This window comes from Nannobrachium achirus (assembly GCF_963921795.1).
Source record: "Nannobrachium achirus genome assembly, chromosome: 7".
NCBI lineage: Eukaryota > Metazoa > Chordata > Actinopteri > Myctophiformes > Myctophidae > Nannobrachium > Nannobrachium achirus.
The window spans coordinates 43350807-43371354 of NC_137816.1; the positions used below are offsets into that span (position 1 = coordinate 43350807).

The 20548-nt window shown below is 43.7% G+C and overlaps 1 protein-coding gene across 1 annotated transcript in view; it reads left to right on the forward strand.

Annotated features, from left to right (window-relative positions):
* Positions 1 to 20548, forward strand: part of LOC308288772 (MAM domain-containing glycosylphosphatidylinositol anchor protein 1-like) — a gene marked incomplete at both ends in the record, with an annotated part of 178278 nt that overhangs the window by 108193 nt on the left and 49537 nt on the right. The window contains 4 exons of the mRNA XM_080730242.1: positions 2667 to 2799; positions 13559 to 13828; positions 15463 to 15792; positions 19356 to 19652. Coding sequence (XP_080586368.1) covers positions 2667 to 2799; positions 13559 to 13828; positions 15463 to 15792; positions 19356 to 19652 — 1030 coding nt within the window. The remainder of the gene's footprint in view (positions 1 to 2666; positions 2800 to 13558; positions 13829 to 15462; positions 15793 to 19355; positions 19653 to 20548) is intronic.

A 20548-nucleotide genomic window follows, 5' to 3' on the forward strand; every position in this document is an offset into this window, starting at 1 on the left:
GAGAGACGGAGGAGAACTCAGAGCTGCGGTTTCAAAGTGAAACAGGATTTAAATCGTTCACTGGAATAATACCTGATCATCATACAATACATCTAAAAAATATATAGTCTAGCCTACTTCTACCTCTGTTCCTAAAATCCGCGATGTTGTTGGTGTGCTGGTCTGGGTGCTCCAAACTTTACTTGGATCAGATGAAAGACGCACGGCACTGCCAGGCATGACATTAGCTTAACGATCGATCACCTCGTTGAAAATGCGCACCCAGATAGATATGCAGGCAATCAACAGCACATTAATGGCAGCTGTTACAAACGCTTGTTTTCTCTGTCTTGTGCACGTGTGTCAGCTGTTTTATCTGTAACCTAGATGTCAAATAATTCCGTGTTGTATTGCAGTGGTTCTCAACCTGTGGGTTGGGAACCCTAGGGGGATCCCCAATTTTATTTTGGGGGGTCCCCAGATGTTAAGCTTAATGTTAACATTGTTTTCTCACTCAACAATAAACAGACCAACATACAGTATAGGTGTGGCATCTGCACATTTCTAAACTGACAAATTAAGGGCTTTTTACTAGGCCTATACCATACCTCTGGTCAAACATTAGTCAAATTATCAAATATTAGAGGCAGAAATTCTGAAAATAGCAGATCTACATGCTTGTGGATCTACATGCTCACAAGCATGTAGATCTGCTATTTTCACAAGCAAACAGTCAAAACTAATGTAATGCCAACTCCTACAATTCCAAGTGCTCGTCAGGGTGTGGTGTGGGGGGGAGGGGAAGGGGGTCCCCAGTTCAAATATGATTATTTTGGGGGGTCACAGCCTGAAAAGTCATGTGTAAGCCAGTGTTTTAGACGTAGCCATAGGCCTATTGTATAAATATTTGCTATTGCTACACAATAAATGGTAAGGTAAAAAAATGCATAAATAGTAATAATAATAACAATAATGATAATAAACATATATATAGGCCTACATATTGTATGATAAATGTATCTTTGCCTTTAGCTTGCCATTACCGCAACAATATACATAAAGAAATGGCATATTTTGGACATAGTTCGATTCGTGATTAATCATGATTAATTAATTTTTGAGCTGTGATTAATCTGATTAAAAATTTTAATCATTTGACAGCCCTAATATATATATATATATATATATATATATATATATATATATATATATATATATATGTATATATATATGTATATATGTATATATGTATATATATATACTCTATATACTCTATATATATATTTATATCGCACAAAAGTAGTGACAATAGCAGATCTACAAGCACACAACGCCTTGCGATTCGCGGCATTGTGTGCTTGTAGATCGGCTATTTTCACTATTCTAAATCATTTTTAAAATAATAACTAAAAAAGTAAGGTTTTGGACATACAAGATACGAGGAAAAATAATAAATAAGAGTGAGTGTAAAAAATATATATGCCGGTGAGCCAGTCACAAATTGCATTCAGCCAGGTGACAATTCAGACATTCCCTGCACACTCAACCAAAGTCAACTAACGAATCACAAGCAGTCAATCAGCCTGATTCAGCCAAGCAGACAACCAACAAATCAAGCGGCCTCTCACAGCCAACGGTCCTGATGGTCCAAGTGTCTCAACACTGTTCCTGATTTCTACATGTAGAATCCAATTCAATGAACAGAACGGCAGTTACACACAATCTAGTCACTGTCAACCGCCAGCCTACAGGAGCATACAGTACACACCATCAGTTATACTTCTTCCTCTTCTTTCGTGTATCATCGTCTTTGACGATTGCTTGCTGACGCTGGCTTAGGCAGGGTTTGAATCACCCACCTTGCGGTTGAAGGGTATATGTGTCACGGTTTGATAGAGAAACAGTACGGTCGAGAAACGGAGCACTCGTCGTGCGGCACGGGGCGGAACAAACGGTCGCTTTGAGCCAAAACAACGTCCTCCAGGCGGAGCCGCTCGATTGTCCACGACATTGCAAGCGGCGCGAAGGCCAGCGGACCTTGGTCCTGCTCTTCGCCCCCGAGCGCCGCAGGCGCGAGTGGCCGCGAAGAGCGGGCCAGGGAGAGTTACGAAGCCGTGGTGAATGCAATCGTTATATTTACGCCCAGGCCGTAAGGCCTGTGCAAGCCCACGATAAACGCCCTGTCCAAGTGACTACAATGGAGCGCTCCCTAGCTCATAGTAAGCTAATGGCTAAACACTGCCGAGCTAGGCTAGTAAATAAAGAAAGAGAGTCGCAAACGAGTGACGTCAGCGCCTTCACTAGTGAATGGCTGTCGTCGCCATCTGGTGGTGATTGGTGTGTGGTGAACGACAAAACAAGCGCTCTTACAATGAACGTACTGAGTTACCCAAACATACTGTAACATATGCACTAATCACTACACTACATCAACGTCATGCCCCATCTGTTGTACAGCAACTGTTCATTTTTATTTATTTTTTACTTTTCACAAATTGAAGCTGTTTATTAGCATTTCATGTACAATCAAGACTGCTTTGCACCAGTATGTACGACTGCGTGGTCATTAAGGTGCAGAATGTGTGTGTGTGTGTGTGTGTGTGTGTGTGTGTGTGTGTGTGTGTGTGTGTGTGTGTGTGTGTGTGTGTGTGTGTGTGTGTGTGTGTGTGTGTGTGTGTGTTGTCTAGGGCGAGACTAAAGTGTTGAAGTTGAAGAACCTGAGGTCCAGGGACTTTGCTGACTACACCTGTCAGGTGTCTGTGAGAAACGTGTGTGAAATCCAGGACAAGTCTGTCACCTTCCGCCTCACCAACGCCACCTGTAAGACGCACGCACGCACGCACGCACGCACGCACGCACGCACGCACGCACGTCGCACGCACGCACGCACACACACACACACACACACACAGTATAGTGGTGTCAATCGCTGCTTTGATTTGATTTGATTCATCCAAGTGGGTCATGTCATGTCATTGCCACTGATTCACTGTGCCGCTACAAGAGGATTGATTGATTTTAAGATCATAATCTTAGCTTGGGATTTGAACAGGCACGCACTGCCCTCCAGCAACTGAACACAAATCCTCTTTCCAGCCCTGTCGTCCAAATACAATAGAACAACACGTGGTTGCGACCGTCAGGTCGCAGTTACTATCAAAACCTCCACCGGCTGTCAGTCTATCCGTCAGTCAGTATGTCAGTATGTCAGTATGTCAGTCTGTCTGTCTGTCTGTCTGTCCGTCACGTCACACTTTCCCCCAACTCATATCTCCTCCACCGTTGCCCCGATCCATGCCAAACTTTGCACACACACTCCTTGGCTGCCAAACCACAACCTCCTCATTTCTCACATGGCCCTCTTCTAGCGCCAGCATGAGGCCGATTCTTGCCATTTTTGGACACTGCTCCTACATATATTGCCCTAAAATCACGCAAAGCGGTACACAGTATCTCTAAAGTTATGTCATCAACATGGATCTGTCTCATTTCCCATATTCCCTCCTGATTGGCTACCATTGCCTTCTAAAGTTTGTGTATGCGACCTGACGGTCTTAGGGAGTCTTGGTCTGGTGTTATTATTGTCAGGTCAAAAGGTGTAGGCTTGGTGTGTGTGTGTGTGTGTGTGTGTGTGTGTGTGTGTGTGTGTGTGTGTGTGTGTGTGTGTGTGTGTGTGTGTGTGTGTGTGCGTGCGTGCGTGCGTGCGTGCGTGCGTGCGTGCGTGCGTGCGTGCGTGCGTGCGTGCGTGCGTGCGTGCGTGCGTGACAATCAATGTATCATCAAAACACAACAGCCTGTGGTTTGCAGATGGCAAACGAGTCTGATAACTAGCTGCGTTTGCTGTGAGTTCCATGCAGGCACTATAATGAAATATCTTGTCAGTATTATGAACTTAAACCATCACTGTGGGTGAGCTGATCCTGATGTGGGGGAGACAGCAATATCCTGCTGTCAACCTGCAAGTCTGACACACAGCATCCTGTCACTCTCACAGTGACACTCTCTTTCACGCACACGCACACATGGTCAAGGTCCAGGGTTCAAGGATGTACTTTATTGTTACGTCTTTTGTACAGGTACATAAGAGTAAAACTTGTTTTTGTTTGGCATCCTTCAGTCAATGCAGTGGTAAATATAATAACAGCAAACAATAGATACAAACAAATCTTAAAGTGTCATAATAATAATAATAAAGACGTAGAAAGAAAAGAAAGAGAGTGCAAAAGGCAAAAGAGCAAAGAAAAAATAAAAGAGCATCCTCAAATGATGACGTGTGCATAAAATTTGGCATATTCTATATGCCAACAGCATTTTTTCCAGTAGTTGCTATTTGCTACTGTACTTAACTTTGTGTAAACATCTTCACAGTATGTGAAGATGTGCAACAGGTTAGTATATTCAACTTCACAGTATACATTTATGTACAGTAGGTGCAATTCAACAATATCGCTTCATGTGAAGTAGGTGCAGCTCAAGGAGGGGACAAAAAGGGGGGCTAGCGATTCCTTTTGCTCTATATCTTTCTCGTTCTTGACAGTTTGTTCATGTGCCAGAGTGTTCTTGGAAATAAGCTTTTTTGCGGTCTGTTGCTAGTAGCTTTGAGACTGCGTAGGCGTTTTCCATGTGGCAACATCTTAAACAGACTGTGGTTGGGTTGGTGTAGATCTTTGATTATTCCACAGGCTTTGCTGACACAGTGTCCGTCATACAAGGCTTGGATGGGGGGAGATCACATCCGCTGCAGTGCCTTGAGGTTGAGTTCTGTGCAGCTGCCGTACAAGGCAGTGAAGCAGCCAGTCAGAATGCTCTCTGTGGTGACCCTGTAGAAAGCTTGTAGGACTTTGGACCCATCCCAGCTTTCTTCAGTTTCCTGGAAGGAAGTAGGGGCGTTGTTGTGCTTTCTTGACCACCTTTTCTGTCTGCACTGCCCAGGTGAGATCCTCAGTGATGTGTACTCCCAGGAATTTGAACTCTTTGACTCTCTCCACTAAAGTGCCCCCGATCTTTATGGAAGAGTGGACTCCTGTAATCAAAGATTATCTCTTAATTAGTTTTGTCCACATTGAGAGATCGGTTGTTCTCTTGGCACCATGCTTGCAGATTCTCGTGTAGGCTGTTTCATCATCGCTGGTGATCAAGCCTATGACTGTGGCGTTGTCTGCAAACTTGATCACTTGGTTGGAGCTGAACAGGGCCACACAGTCGTGGGAGTTGAGGAGGGGGCTCAAAACGCATCCCTGGGGGGCACCTGTGCTGAGAGTCAGAGGGGAAGAGGTCATTGTTCCCACCCTCACCACTTGACGTCTTTATGTCAGAAAGGCTTGAATTTAGACCCCGACTCTTTAACTTGGTGACTAATTTGAGGGCAATTATGGTATTGAATGCTGAGCTGTAGTCAATGAATAGCATTCTCAGTTCTCACATATGACACTCCTGCATGCTTCTACTTATGAACAGTGAACTGCTACACTGGAGCAACTGGGAGGTTTGCTCTATTACAGTGCTTCTCAACCTGTGGGTCGGGACCCCCAGGGGGTACCCAAATTATTTTGGGGGGGACTCCAGATGATTAACTTCATGTGCAACATTGTTTTCCCAATTGGTCCCCAGTTTAAAATTATTTAGGTTTTGTGGCCTGAAAAGGTTGAGAACCACTGGTCTATTACACCTCACAGTGATGGTGAGAGAAGTACACTTAATCCTGCTCAGAGGCCGTTTGGGATTTGAACCGACAACTTTGACACTCACACTCAAGGAGGGAATGGTTAGGGAGCCCGCCTGTGGAACCAGAGTCCCTGGTTGTCCCTGGTTCGATTCCAGGCCAGGGTATAGCATTTTATAGCAATGTCGATGTGTGTCCCTGAGCAAGACTCTTAACCCCTAATTGCTCACGCATTCCTGTGGAAGGCGAATCAGCTGGGTTGGGCTGAAAATACTGAATTTCCCTCGTGGGAGGAAATAGGTATCTATTATTATTATTATTATTAAGGACAGATTTCCAGCAAACGTGAAACATCGTCTACAAGTGGTTGACTATCAAGCTACATAGAGTACATAATGAGAGAGAGAGAGAGAGAGAGAGAGAGAGAGAGAGAGAGAGAGAGAGAGAGAGAGAACAAAATTAATGTAAGAGAAACTGGGTGAGTGAGCAAGAGTTAGATGACAAAGAGAGAGAGAGAGAGAGAGAGAGAGAGAGAGAGAGAGAGAGAGAGAGAGAGAGAGAGAGAGAGAGAGTGTGAGATAAAAGAAAGAGAGACAGTGAGTAAGAGAGAGAACATTGTGTGAGACAGAGATGTGTGTTAGCTGCTTGTAAAGCGCTGTGTTGCACATAAATAAATTCTGCTAGGTTTGAGGAAGCGCTGGCTGATCCAACCATTCCCTGAACCCACGCCTCCCCGGGAAATTGAAGCTGTAATTCTCAACTCCTCACAATCTTTCCTCCCCCTCTTCTCAGTTCTATACTGCTCTGTGCTTTTTCCTTTTATTGTCCTCTCCTGCCAGACCTCATATGGCTCTGATTTGTTTTCTTTTTCAACCTTTGTCTTGGCAATCTGTATTTTACTCCCTAATTCAAAGAATCGTGGGTGATGCTGTAAAATGCAGCCTTGGTGTATGTGTATCAATGCGTGTGCAGTGGCGGGATATTGCTTGCACAAGTGTGAGTGTTTCTCGTGCGCGTGTGAGTGTTTCATGCGTGCGCATGACAATGTGTCCTGCATAGAATAGTGTTCATTACAAAAACACAGGTTGACAGGCTACAGGACCACACACACGTGTGCGCGCGCACGCACGCACGCACACACGCACGCACACACACCCATGCACACACACACACACACACACACACACACACACACACACACACACACACACACACACACACACACACACACACACACACACAATGTGTGACTATGATGGGTGCCACAATTGGTGACCTGTCAGATGAGGTTATTTTTTTTCTCTCCAGTGATGTCAAGCCATCCTCCATTACCTGGTAGAGGCCTCTTGACACCAAAAATAGAAATAATGAATTCATATTCTATAATATTCCACATCATATCACAGGCTAGTCTTTTGTACAGCTCTTTATACTCATAGCCTATACCAACTAAATACACAATATAGATTGTAATTGTATTTACTTCTCATTGATGTTGCGACAGACATGCAGGTCAGTAAGTACAGTAAGAAACTGATACACATTTTCTGATAGTCAGGGGCCTTAGGGAGATAGAATGGTAATTTTGTGCTAATCAGTCTAAAAGCGCCAGATTTTGCACAGATGTAGTCCAGGGCATGCTCTAATGATTTAGCTAGGGCGCCCGAGTTGGCGACCTTCGGGGTCGCCACAGCGGCCAAATCAAGTTGGGCTCCCATTGACTTTCTATACACAATACTACAGGAGGACAAATAAATCTGCTTTGAGTAGGATGTGAGGGGTCTAACCACAAAAGATGGTTTAGTGATGAGTCATCACTTTTCACAGTTTTGTGGGCGTTTTCTGGGGCCATTTTTAGCCCAAGGAACGCTTATTGTGCAAAACAAATGCTTGCAATGGATTCAGAATCATGACAAACCCCTAGTTAGACCCCTCACATCCTACTTAAAGCAGGGTTTTTTTTCTGGGTATTTTCCTTCTGTATAGAAAGTCGATGGGAGCCCAACTTGATTTGGCCGCTGTGACTGACGACCCTGAAGGTCACCGACTCTGGCACCCTAGCTAAATCATTCGAGCATGCCCTGGGATACATCTCTGCAAAATGTGGCGCTTTTAGACTGATTAGCACGAAAAAACCCTAAGGCTCCCGATTCTGGCACTAAACAAGTATAAAAGTCTGACCCTGGGAAAGTGTATATTTTCAAGATGGCCGCTCTAAATAGATAAATCTCTCTATTCAGCTTAGTAAGTTGATAAGGGGTACAAAACAAGCCGAGTTGAAAAACGTCTTAGGGCCCAAAACATATGTTACATTTCCACTAGTTAATCATTTTGTTATTGAAAAATCATATCATGCAAACTAATAGGCTATGATATGCCAGTCAATGATCAGATTTTAATTATCATTATCCGACTCTGGACAAAATGTATTGTGTTGATTGAAACATTTTTCAACTTCCATGCAGTGAGTATGACGATATAGTTAAAGTGATACTGTACAGTAGGTTTTAGGTATAGGAATTTACATGAGTTGGTTGGTTAGAAAGGTAAAATAAAACCATCTTTTGTTTCTGGAAGCCTGCAATCCTTTCATGAACCTCCCTTGGATTTGCGGCCCGGAAAGTCAACTGCAAACAAAAAATGACTCTAATTAGGCTCAACACTTCGATTTTTACTGTGACAATTGCAAAATAACAATGTTTACATATTAATATTACATTCTGTTTTTCTAGGCAGTGTAGCCTATAGTCAGAATGCATCAGTGAGGATGACAACAGGGTGACTGGGGTCCAAATTAAAGCAGGCAACATATTTCTGCCCTGAATGAAAACAGGTTCACAGCGGTCACACACATGGCTGCTGGTAATTGGCTAGATACCTGTCTGTGCTTCTCTATGTATGGGAGCATGGCTGCTTCAGTTGAGATGTCTTGGCTCTGAGGTGAGCTTTGTTTATTCCCTGAGAGGAGCCAAAAAAAAGCCAAAAAGATACCTTTCATCACTCAGCATCCTGCATTCACTTTGGAATAAAGCAAAATATTTGTTTTCTATCTCATTATGGTGTGTGTGTGTGTGTGTGTGTGTGTGTGTGTGTGTGTGTGTGTGTGTGTGTGTGTGTGTGTGTGTGTGTGTGTGTGTCTTTCTTTTAATGTCTGTACGGTAATTGAGACAGCTAGGACAACTTGAACAATTAGTGTGAACTTTACGTCTGTCTGCTTGACATGAACTGAAAAAAGTTCCTGTTCTCTGAAAAGTGTCATAGCCGTAGATCATTCTACTTCGATCTCGATGTCGACAAAACATGGTACAGAAGGGGAAAAAAGCCACACTTTCACTAAAATCCGCACAAGGATTCTTTTTATGTACTCGTATAACTGCCCAAGGAGTTTGCAGGATCAAGGAGCCATGACAGTAGATATAATTGCTGTGAGATCTACAGGAGGGTTTGATATGAAATTCAGAAGGATTTTACTTGAAAACCAGTGGTGTAAAGTAACTAAGTACATTTACTTAAGTACTGTAGTATTTATTTGTACTTTACTTAAGTATTTCCAATACTTTTACTTCTACTCTACTACATCTCGGATCCAAATATTGTACTTTTACTCCACTACAATTATTTGAAAACTTGAGTTAGGCTGCCCTCAGACCAAAATACCTACGAGAGTGGAATCCGCGTTCCGCCAATGCATTTCAATGAGAAGGCGGCGGTTTCATGTCAGTGGAGGATATCTGCGCTCCGCGCAGACCTTGCGTTTATGCTGGAGCAAAGAAATTCTCCACGCAGATTCTGGTTTCCCCCCTCTGTCCAATCGGGTGAGTCGAAGGCGTAACATTCCAAGAATCAGGAAGGGACTGGGAGATGTTTTGTTTTGATCAAGAGTCTCATGCACCCAAACTCTTCTCTTTTTAGCTTGTTGCATCTCCCCTTCCAATAAAGCAAGGGCGAGTACCCTTCGCCTGTCCATTATAGAGTTGACGCGTAAAATATGATGAGGATCGCTACGCTAGTGTAACAGGCTACAGGGAGGGAGGGCGGTGCGGGAAGTGAGTTCAGTTCAGTTCAGTTCAGTTCAGTTTATTTTCAGTTCTTTGGGCATTATACAAGTTATTATTGAAAAAAATAGAAAAATATAATCAACAGTATAAATATGCATACGAAAATGTCTGTACATACATTTCACAGTATTTGTCCGAGTCCCTGAAAAAGGGGTAGAGAGAAGCCACAAGGCTTGTCGGGCCCTACCCCTGAGTGACAGGGGCGTCACTGGCTTTGGGACGGAATATGCTCTCTGCGTTTTTTGCCAGCCGTGCACCAGAAGAGTTTATCCACTGCCGACCATATTTTGGTCTGAGGGCACCCTTACTAGTTACTTTGCAGACATAAATAATAATATTATAAAACATACATAAACCACTTTAGCCCTATTTCATACCTAGGCTGTTTGAAAATAACGCGTTGCGATGCGAGGCGTTGTGAGCTTGTAGATTGGCTATTTTCAAACATTTAGTACTTTTACTTTTGGTACTTTAAGTACATTTTGATACTTTCATACTTTTACTCAAGTACATTTTGAATTCTGGACATTTACTTGTAAGGGTGCCCTCACACCAAAATACCTATGAGAGTGGAATCCGCGTTCCGCCAATGCATTTCAATGAGAGTGAAGCGGTTTCATGCCAGCAGAGGATTTCTGCAAAAAACGCTCCCTTCTCATTGAAATGCATTGGCGGAACTCAGATTCCACTCTCATAGGTATTTTGGTGTGAGGGCACCCTAACGGACTATATTGATACTTTTACTTAAGTACAAAATGTGAGTACTTTTTCCTCCTCTAATTAAAACTTAAGTCACTTGGGATTAAAAGGTAAATTCTAAAGTGTCAAATACTTAAAGGGGCACTCCACCACTTTTCAACCTATGTTCATATAATTGGTCCTCACTCAAAAATGGCTTTTATTTATTTTTTCCTCAGAGGAGGGCTGTGGGCAGGTCAGAAACCCATCGTCTTGTGACATCATCGATTGCCAATCCAGCTTATAGAAACTGCAGGCTTTCTATTCCTGAAAAGTTGCAATTTTAAAGTGGAAGCCATTGTTCTCACGATAATAAAAATCTAAATATTTTTTTCAAAAATATTGATACATTTTTTTTGTGGAAAATGATGATGTCACAAGACGATGGATTCTGGACTTCCCACAGCTCTCCTAGGAGACTTGGACTGAGTTTGAGTAGATTTTTTTGTTGATATTTTATCATGAACATTAGTGAGGACCTATTATATGAAGACAGGTTGAAAAGTGGTGAACTACTCCTTTAAGTGTCATGCTGTGTCAAGCCTGTGAAAGTGATTTGAGGCCAAGGCAGCAAGGCAATACTTGTCTATTGTTTAATCGATGCCGTGCATTGTTTCGACAGCACATTACTCCGACGTTGTGTTAGTCCGACTCGCCCCATTACTAACCCTAACCCTATCCCTAAACACTCACGTAGCCACGTAGTCGGAGTAATTGTTGAGTAAGTGCTGCTCCTTGCCTGATAGATTTCCAAGACCAAACTGGGTCCCTTCCGTGCCTACGTTGTAGGCTTGTAGATCAGGGGAGAGCCCCCGTAGATCAGGATAGGCGTGTACTTCTTTGATGTGATGTGATGTGCTGGACTGCAGACAGTTGCTGGTAGCGTTATTTCTTCTGTTTGTTTCTAATTTCTCTCAGTCCCCTGCTGCTGTTCCAGTCTTCCAGACCAGTAGTGATAGAGGAAAATATCAAACATTTTTGAAAAGAGTCGGGCTACCCCAGAGCGTCCTCCGAGCCACTTGGCTGGGCTCCGAGTGGATCTGTGAGACCTCACGCTAGACGACATTCATGCCCGATAGTCGGGCCCGTTTCAGTCGGAGGCAGCCCGATTGTCGGGAGGGTAATTAAATAGCCCGATTATCGGTTAGTGTAGGGCCGCCTTTATGGGCAGTCCCTGTTTAATCAAGTCAAATCAAAATATTTATATAGCACATTTCATACGACGAGCGCTGACTCGTGTGCTTAGGCCAAGGCACCAAGGCAATACTTGTCTATTGCCTCAATGTTTAGCAGTCAAGTGGTGTATGGAACTATCCCATCTCTAAATGATATTGACATTGCCAGAGGCTCATCATCTCAATGACATTAAGTGCTACTGAGGAGCATTTAGGAGTTCATTTCACATCAAGTCATGTTCATCTGCTCTGCTCGTCAAGTAGTGGCTCCAACATTAGACAAGTAACACACACACACACACACACACACACACACACACACACACACACACACACACACACACACACACACACACACACACACGCACACGCATGCCTCTAGACGTCATCATACTGCATACTTCATTACTTAGGCTACAGTATAGGCCTATGCATGGATCATGTAATCCCTTTGTGCAATCATTGTCTCTTAAGTATTTTAATATGCAAATATAAATTGATTGACTGCTTTCTGTTGACTGATGGTTTCTCACAGGCCTACTCTGCTATAAATCATAGATCACTTTTAAATCACCCACTTCAATAATCTCTAGAACACTTGAAAATCACATAGGATGGAAAGGGGGTCCACACACATGGCATGGGAGAGTATTTTTTGCAGGTCTTTAAGTCCGAGTGTATCAAAAAAGCAACTGGGTTAAGCACCGTTGGCCCGACCAGTTTAACATTCACCAGGTTAGCATTCACTAGCGTCGGCAGGTTAGCATTCACCAGGTTAGCATTCACCAGCGTTAGTTTTTCTGAGGTTAGGGTTAGGGTTAACGTTAGGTTTAGGTGTATCTCTGTTCCCCAGACTTTTGTCACCTCCTCGCAGCCAATCACACGCTTCGGTCTGCCTTAGTTGCCTATTTGATACACTCGGACTGAACGACCTGCAAAATACACTCTCCCCCACACGCATAGGGTGGATTTTATTTTCTTGATCCTTGAAGGGTGTTTAAGATTCTGCCAAGGTGCCGAGCTGAAATAATGTAAGTTATGTTTTAACAATAGAAACAAGCATAACTTTTGAAGGAAACAACCTGCTAATACAAATGTACCTATTCCTCTATAAAATGTGGACCCAAGGAATTCATTCAAATGGTTACTATTAAGATGCAAGCACATCTTGCCTCTATTACAGGACAAAAACAGCAAATAAAATTAGCCGAAAATGTTCAGGTCATATGTTTTCCCTCTTTATTAATAACTAATAACCAAACTGACATGTTGCTGGAATATGTAGTTTGTCTTTCATTTCAGTGGGATGGTACTGGTACAGTTCCAAATAGATATAGCTATTTTACAGCACTGATCTTAGAAAGAGGTTATTAATAAATAGGGAAAATATATCATCTGAACATGTTCTGCTTTTTTCTTTCTTATTTACTAATTTTATTTATTTACTTTTGCTGTTTTTGTCAAGTTGTGGTGGAATCGTATTAATATCCATTTCAATTAATTCCTTTGGTCCAAATTGTATGGTAATATGTGTTCATTTGTCCCTGAGTTGTTTACTTAAAAGGGTTTTCTTCATTTTGTTCCATTTTCGGGTTTGGGTATTATGTGCGAGAAAGGGTTAAAACGAACCCCATCCATGGGACATTAGTTCAGCCTGGTACCTGGCAGAATCTTAAAATACACACTTACAGGATTAAGGATAAACAATTGGCAAGAAAAAATCCACACAAAGATTTTGTGAAAAGAGAAATAGTCTGAACGTTTTCAGCTATTTCTTTTGCAGTTCTTGTCCTGTAAATGAGTCAGGATTTGCTTCAATCAATCTTAAAATCCACCCTTCAAGGATTAAGAAAAAAAATCCATCCTATGCGCGTGGACCCCCTTTTCCATCTACTAGCAGGAGACACCGAACCACACTTTATTCCACTCTCTATCCCCCCCTCAAGCTCCTCCCGCTCTGCGTCTGTCCGTCAATGAGACGCTGGTGGTGGACCCCGGACAGGACGTGTTGATGATCTGTGAGGTGACCGCTGGCTTCCCCCCGCCAACCGTGACCTGGTCCCGCTACCCGGGTCCCATGCCACTTAGCGCCCAGGTGCGGGGCGGCTCACTGCTGCTGCGCTCCGTCACGGCCACGGACGCTGGCTTCTACAACTGCACGGCCGTCAACAACGTGGGGAACCCCGCACGAAGATACGTCAACCTCATAGTCAGGAGTGAGTAGCCGGGTGTGTTTGAGGTTTTGTGCGGTTACATTCTTTGCAAGTATCCGTGTATTTGGGTGGTTCGGATTGCATGGACCGCCATGATAATGCTTTGTCAGGATAAGTGTAGTTGAGTAACAAACCTCGCTAATTCCCCAGCTGTCGAAACAAACAAGTTTAATTTTGTCTCCCCGATGGCTGTTCTTGTTCCTTTTTAATAATCTTTACTCACTCCAATTAGTTAGAGCGGAGTGCAAGCAATTAGTGTTTGGCTCTTGTGTTAGTTGTTGCCGTGCAGAAGGTATGCTGGTGGATATTGCTTGGTGAGCCTGAAGGCCACGTCTCATTGGTACAGGTGACAGTAAAGATGACACACAGACGCACACTTACAGAATTACCACATGCATTCAGGCAGGCACACCCAGTGCTTTTCACAAAGTTTTGTGTAGAGTGCTTCCGCGTTCACATGTTCCCAGTCAGTCACTGTGATTGGTGGGGGTTTGGCTGCATAATTTAATCTCAAACATAGAGAGTGTCCTTAACATCCCACCCCCAATCGCTGTGATTGGTTTAGATGCGCAGAGGTAGCCTTGCATAGCCAATATCACTGCGTGAATATTAGTCTGGTTCTTCTCAGTGCTTCCCAAGGAGCGGTTACAAAAAGGTTCAAACAGACTCTATTGGTTAGACATACGGATGTGCCGTTTCAACTCTTCCGAATTTACTGCTCTTTTCCTGAACATGTCCTGCAAAAGCATTTGTATGGAGAATGAAGTGTACTTTTTGCAGAAACTCGCAAATGGCAAGAAACCACTCCATTCCCAGTGACAAGCAGAATCCAACTTCAGAGGTAAATTTAAACTTTGAAGTTAGAAGGTCATAAAAATAGCAAAAATAGCTGATCTACAAGCTTAATGTTTTGCCAATGGCAGGACGTGTGATGTTTTTAAATGGCACGTCTGTACAACCAATCAGAGTAGGTGATACACCCGTCCTACATTTGCAGACTGGGCCCTGGTTGGTTCCTCACGACTTGTGAGCCGTGAAATATTTGAATAACTGAGCTGTCACCTGACTGTCACCTGTACCTAATCTACCAAGGGCAATGTTTCTTTGCAATGGCAGATTTGTATGGCGACACGAGGCTAGCGCAGAGGGAGTGTTAAAATCAGGAAGCCATACGGAGCATAGACCTGTCCTATACGGACGCTTCAAACGGTCAAAAAGACACATTTGTTATGGTCGATGCGATAAAAAATATGACCGCTGTTACATGTTTTACTCTGGGAAGGTTCCCTTCCAATTCTTCTTCTTCTTCTGCTGCTCCTTCTGTCCCACCTCCTTTTTTTACCCGTTCTTTGTCTCTCTGGCAAATCAACAAAACTTTCTTTCAGTCTCCTCGCGCTTTTCCTCTCACTCTCTCCCTCTGTTTATCCGCTTTCTTTTCTCTCTCTGTTTGTCTGTCTTTCGTTTTGCCTAGAAAACTCTTCTCTCTCTTCCTTTTCCCATCCATCATCCTGTCATTCCTCTTCGATCACCCCCCACACCCTTCCTATGCTATGATGCCCCCATTTGCCATCTCATTTAACCTCTCTCTCTCTCTCTCTCTCTCTCTCTCTCTCTCTCTCTCTCTCTCTCTCTCTCAGCGATGAGCAACCTGACGTTCCAGATCACGCCAGACTCCAACAAGGACAGCGAGAGCATCCAGATGGGTCGTGACCTCAAGCTGTCCTGCCATGTCGACGCCTCCCCTCAGGACAAGGTCAACTACACCTGGTTCAAGAACGGCGTGCCCGTCTACAACTCGGACAGCCTCATCTTGCTCCGCAGCGACCCCGACATGGCGCCCGGCACCAGCAGCCTGGAGATCGTGGACATGAAGTTCCGTGACCTGGCCACCTACAGCTGCGTGGCCAACTTCCCTGGTAGCCGCGTAGCGGAGCTCCGTGTGGACGTTAACATAACACAGACCAGCGGTGAGATTTGGACTGACTTCCCCCACTAACTCTGCTTCGTCCAGCTATATTTAACAAAAAGTTAGCTAAATCAATAATACTATTAATGATAATAATCTAATTAAGTAGCAACTAATCTAATTAAGTAGAGGCTTTGTAATTGAGGGACAGCGAATACAATTCCCGGCACCGGCCGTTGCCGCGACGCTGCCGCGGCAGGTGACGGACCGTTACCTAACCCTATTCTTAACCTTAACCCTAACCCTAACCCTAAGCTCAGTAAAACTATACCTAACCCTAACCTTAACCCTAACCCTAACCAGGGTAAATATATACCTAAACCTAACCTTAACCCTAACCCTAACCTCAGCGGTCCTCCGTGAGGCGGCTGCCGGTCCTTCTTGCCGCCCCGGTCTGTGCGGCGGCCGCCAGTCCTACCTGCCGGACCTGCCGGTCTTTGCGGTGGTCGCCGGTCCTACCTGCTGGTCCGTGCGGCGGCTGCCGGTCCTACCTGCCGTTCCCTGCGGCGGGTGCCGGTCTGTGCGGCGGCTGACGGTCAGACCTGCCGGTCTGGGCGGCACCTGCCGGTCCGTGCGGCGGCTGCTGGTCGGACCTGCCGGTCCTGTTCTGTGCCTGCCGCGACAATTCCCCAGCAGGTGCCGGTGCCGGTGATTGTATTACCTCCTTCTGTTGTAATTAATTAATCGAAATTAATCGCATAACTATTCGACCAGAATTTTCAATTAAAACACATTTTGGTATACGAGTGAATCAATGAGTGGGCCAAGCAAATTATAACAATAATAATAATAACAATCAGCAAATATACCAACATTCTTCTCTTTCTCCTCTTTTGTTGTTTTTTGGTGACTATTTATTTATAATCACTGCTATTTTCATTCTACTAAATGAGATCCCAAGCCCCCAGGACCACAGAGGATTATTGAAGCTGCTGTGTCCTGGTGGTCAAATCTACTGCGCATGCACCAACTTTCCTCTTCTTTTTGTAGTTCATGTGACCTGCTGCGTGCTATATGTTATTGGTGCTATGTAATTTTATTGGACTATTTATTTTTATTGTGTTTTACAGGACCACATTGGAAAAAGTGTTTTATCAAGCTTTTATGTATATCCTGGGTGGGTTTAAGTTATATCGTGTTTACTCGTATTTCTTGTATCAAAATCTAATCAAATCAAATCAATCAAACCAAACCTAGAGTTTGGTTTGATTGCACTCATATGACCAAAACCTGGTTGGTCAAATGTGGACTCATATACACACTGCAAGCTTGTAGATCTGCTATTTTTGAAAAGTCATGAAAATGTGTGCAAATGTATTTTTTAAGCGAACATTTGTAACTCAAATTTTGCTTCTGGGGGGTACCTGGAAGGAAATATTTTGAGATGGGGGTCCAAGGCCAAATAGTAAATACATATAATTTCGGGGGTCCGTCAGGTGAAAAAGTTTGAGCACCACTGATATAGAAACAAGGATTTGAACTATTCAAAGACTTGCACAAATTTTCACGATTTTTCATAAATAGAAGATCTACAGATCCATCTGCTATTTTTCAATAGTTAAAGCACAAAATAATGTGTTCCCAGTTCCCCCTAGGAACATTCATGGGGGTTCCACAGTGAATCCTTGTACCCACGGCCCAGAATTTGGTGCGACACCCCTGGTTGATAGGCCTGTAAGGAGTCAGTCTGTAGTGTGCCTTCTTCACCATTGAAAACTATGTTGTGATTTGTGCTTCGTTGTTCACAAACTCAGGGCCGGATTAACCTGACCCCGCCAGATGTTGGCAGTAGTGCGTCCTCTAGTACCATCCTACCGTGTGTATTAGCATAGTAACAACATAGCAAAATAGGCTAACCCATTTTACTGAACTCCTTGGTTCCCATGGTGACACGTCTATGCAGCAGACGTTGTAGAGGCCACGTGGAAAGGTAATCTCTGCCATAGTAAGAAGGGCTGCGACGGCAAGCAGGTTTATATATCGAGCATTGATCCATTTCTGGTTACCGGAGCGGACTGCTGTAGACGTCATTGCTTAAAGTCCTTAATGCATACACGGAGACGCAAGGCGGAGCGTCTGCGTAGGCTGTTTTGAGAGAGGCACTTATGTGTGATTTAGGGAAACACCCGTAACGTACAGGTATGGCAGTCTTCGTAGCAGAGCCTTCATAAGGACCGCACGTAGTAAGATGTAGACGCAAGGATCTCTTTGGAAAATGCAGCGTTGTTATTGGTCCTTTTTTCATAGTTGCAGTTAATTAGTTTTTCAAAAGTTAGCTAAAGATTACTTTGCTATTTACTTGGGCTTGTGTGTACACTACACGCACACTCACAAGAATGAGTAGAGCTACTAGAGCATGCTGTGATCTCTCTCTCCCCTCTTCCTTTCATACTTCACTTGTTCTGTACTTCATGTGAGTGATGTCTGTCTTTTAATTGATTCACAGCTCTGTGTCTGGGTCTCATCTCACAGTATACACCTTTTTTTTTCATTCTGGCAGAGTTTCAGGCGAAGAAAACACTGTCCTTGTCTTTCACCCCGACTCCATTTTCACATTCTGTTTGTATCTCAATTCCTGCTCCATTCCTTTCTGTTCTTCTGTTCCCCCTTCTTTCTCTCTCTCCTCTTCTTCCTCTGCATTCCTCTGGCTTTGAATCTTTGCTTTTTCCTTTTTTTTTGTAACAAATGTGGATTGGATTTATAGCTTGTTCATATAACATTTGAGTGTTATTCATTATGTTCTTACAACAGTCATATCAAACTTCAGAGATTATAATACAAACTAAAGGGGTCCGCTCAGTGTCCCGACGGGCCGCTGTTCCGACTAGCGTCGGCAGGTTAGTTACTCGTCATGTTTACTGAGGTTAAGTTTAGGGTTAGGGATAGAGTTAGGGTTAGTTTTAGTGTCGGAATACCGGCCCATCTGCACACTGATGCGGACCCCAAACAAAAAGAGAGATAGAAGTGAGACCAATTTCAATAGAAAACAGACAAAGGGTCTCCATCCTTTGGAGGCAGCCTATCATTGAAAAGCTATCTAAATGTTGATCTTGAGTTTAAAGTGCACCTGATCTTTGATAAACGTTAGTGATCTCCTTGTGGCAGCCTACTGATGTCTCAAGTTATGGTGCTAACAGTGATGCATTGACCTTGATTGTGACTTGACCAAATGATCTAATGAGCTAACAAACAAACACACAAACAAACAAACAAACAGCCATGACCAGTTACCCTGCCATGCACGCATTGCTGGGGGCAGGGCAAAAATATTTTCTTTTTGTGGTTGATTTCTTTAACTTGTTATTCACTGCTTTGTTTATACGTTTCTCAAACAGTTTTGAAGAACACCATACAGTTTAAACCATCTCATTTGAACAGTCATGTTGCTAGGAGACAAGCCAATAAACACATGGACTGTTAGCATGGGCTAATGTAAACTATATATGATTAGTTCCTATCAAAGAAACGTACATTATGCTCTCAGCTTCATGAGCGATTTCTACTGTATGTAACAAGGATTTCAATACATATGTCTCCTCCTGTTCTTTATCTCTCCATCTCTAGTCACTCCTCCGATCTTGACGGTGCCAGCCGGGGGTCAGGTGGTCAGCGTACGGGAGGGAGGAAATGCAGAGCTGGTGTGCCTGGTGGACGGGAAGCCGCGGCCTCCCTTACTGTGGTCGCGGGCGGACAAGGACCTGCTGATGCCATCTGGGAAGCCGGTGGAGGAGACCCGCGACGGCCCACTGAGGCTGACCAACGTCACCAGGGACATGATGGGACCGTACCGCTGCCAGACCGCTCCATACAACGGCCTCAACATTAAACGACGGGAAGCTCAGGTCCAACTCAACGTTCTGTGTAAGTGTGGCTGTGACTCCTACTGCGACTTCTGTTGCTACAAGTGGAAAGGTTGCTCCTCAGGAGTAGCTGGGGACATCATTCATCTTGCAGTTGTTTCTTAGCACAAGGCGGTCTGTCTAGGCTGAAAAGCACTGTGGGGAACCCTTGTTTACTTCAATCAAAATGTGAAAGCATTTTTGTGAGTCTCAGCACGGGTTAAGCTTGAACTTAACTTAAGCCAAGTTTAGTTCAAGCTTAACCCAGCTTTCAAGTTCAAGTGTTTTTCACAGTCACTTCACTTTACTTCACTTTACTGTATCGTCACTTGGGGTTAGGGTTAGGGTTAGGTGGATGCACTGTTTAGGTACATACATGTGAAAAACGTACGATCGGAAGCTCCAATACTATATAAACATGAGCAAAAGAGAACAGAATGTGCCACAGAGGCACAACAATGCAGGTCCAGGCACTCAGAAATCTTTATTTGGGCAACGGGCTAGAACATAAAAAAAAAACACCAACGCGTTTCGGCAAAAGCCTTCTCTTCTTCACAAACATGATCACAAAAACATAAGACATAAAAACACTAAATAAGCAATAAACACAGGGCAAGAATACCAGTTAATGAAAGTGCTTAGTGCAGAGTGGAAGGGTTATTGACACTTTTCACTCATGTCATTAACAGTCTGATGGCCTGTGAGAAAAAACTGTTCCTCTACCTACTGCCAGTATTCATGAGAAGAATACAAATAGTTGGAGAAAGATATTAAAGAAGAACGTTAATGTCAAGGTTATTTGAATCTGGTATTGCAAGGCAGGAAAAAAAATCCATCTTCTAGTCTGTCCGTGACCACAGTTCTTACAGCCCCAAGAATTAATTGTAAAAGAAGACCAAAGTCAGACCAGGATGAAAC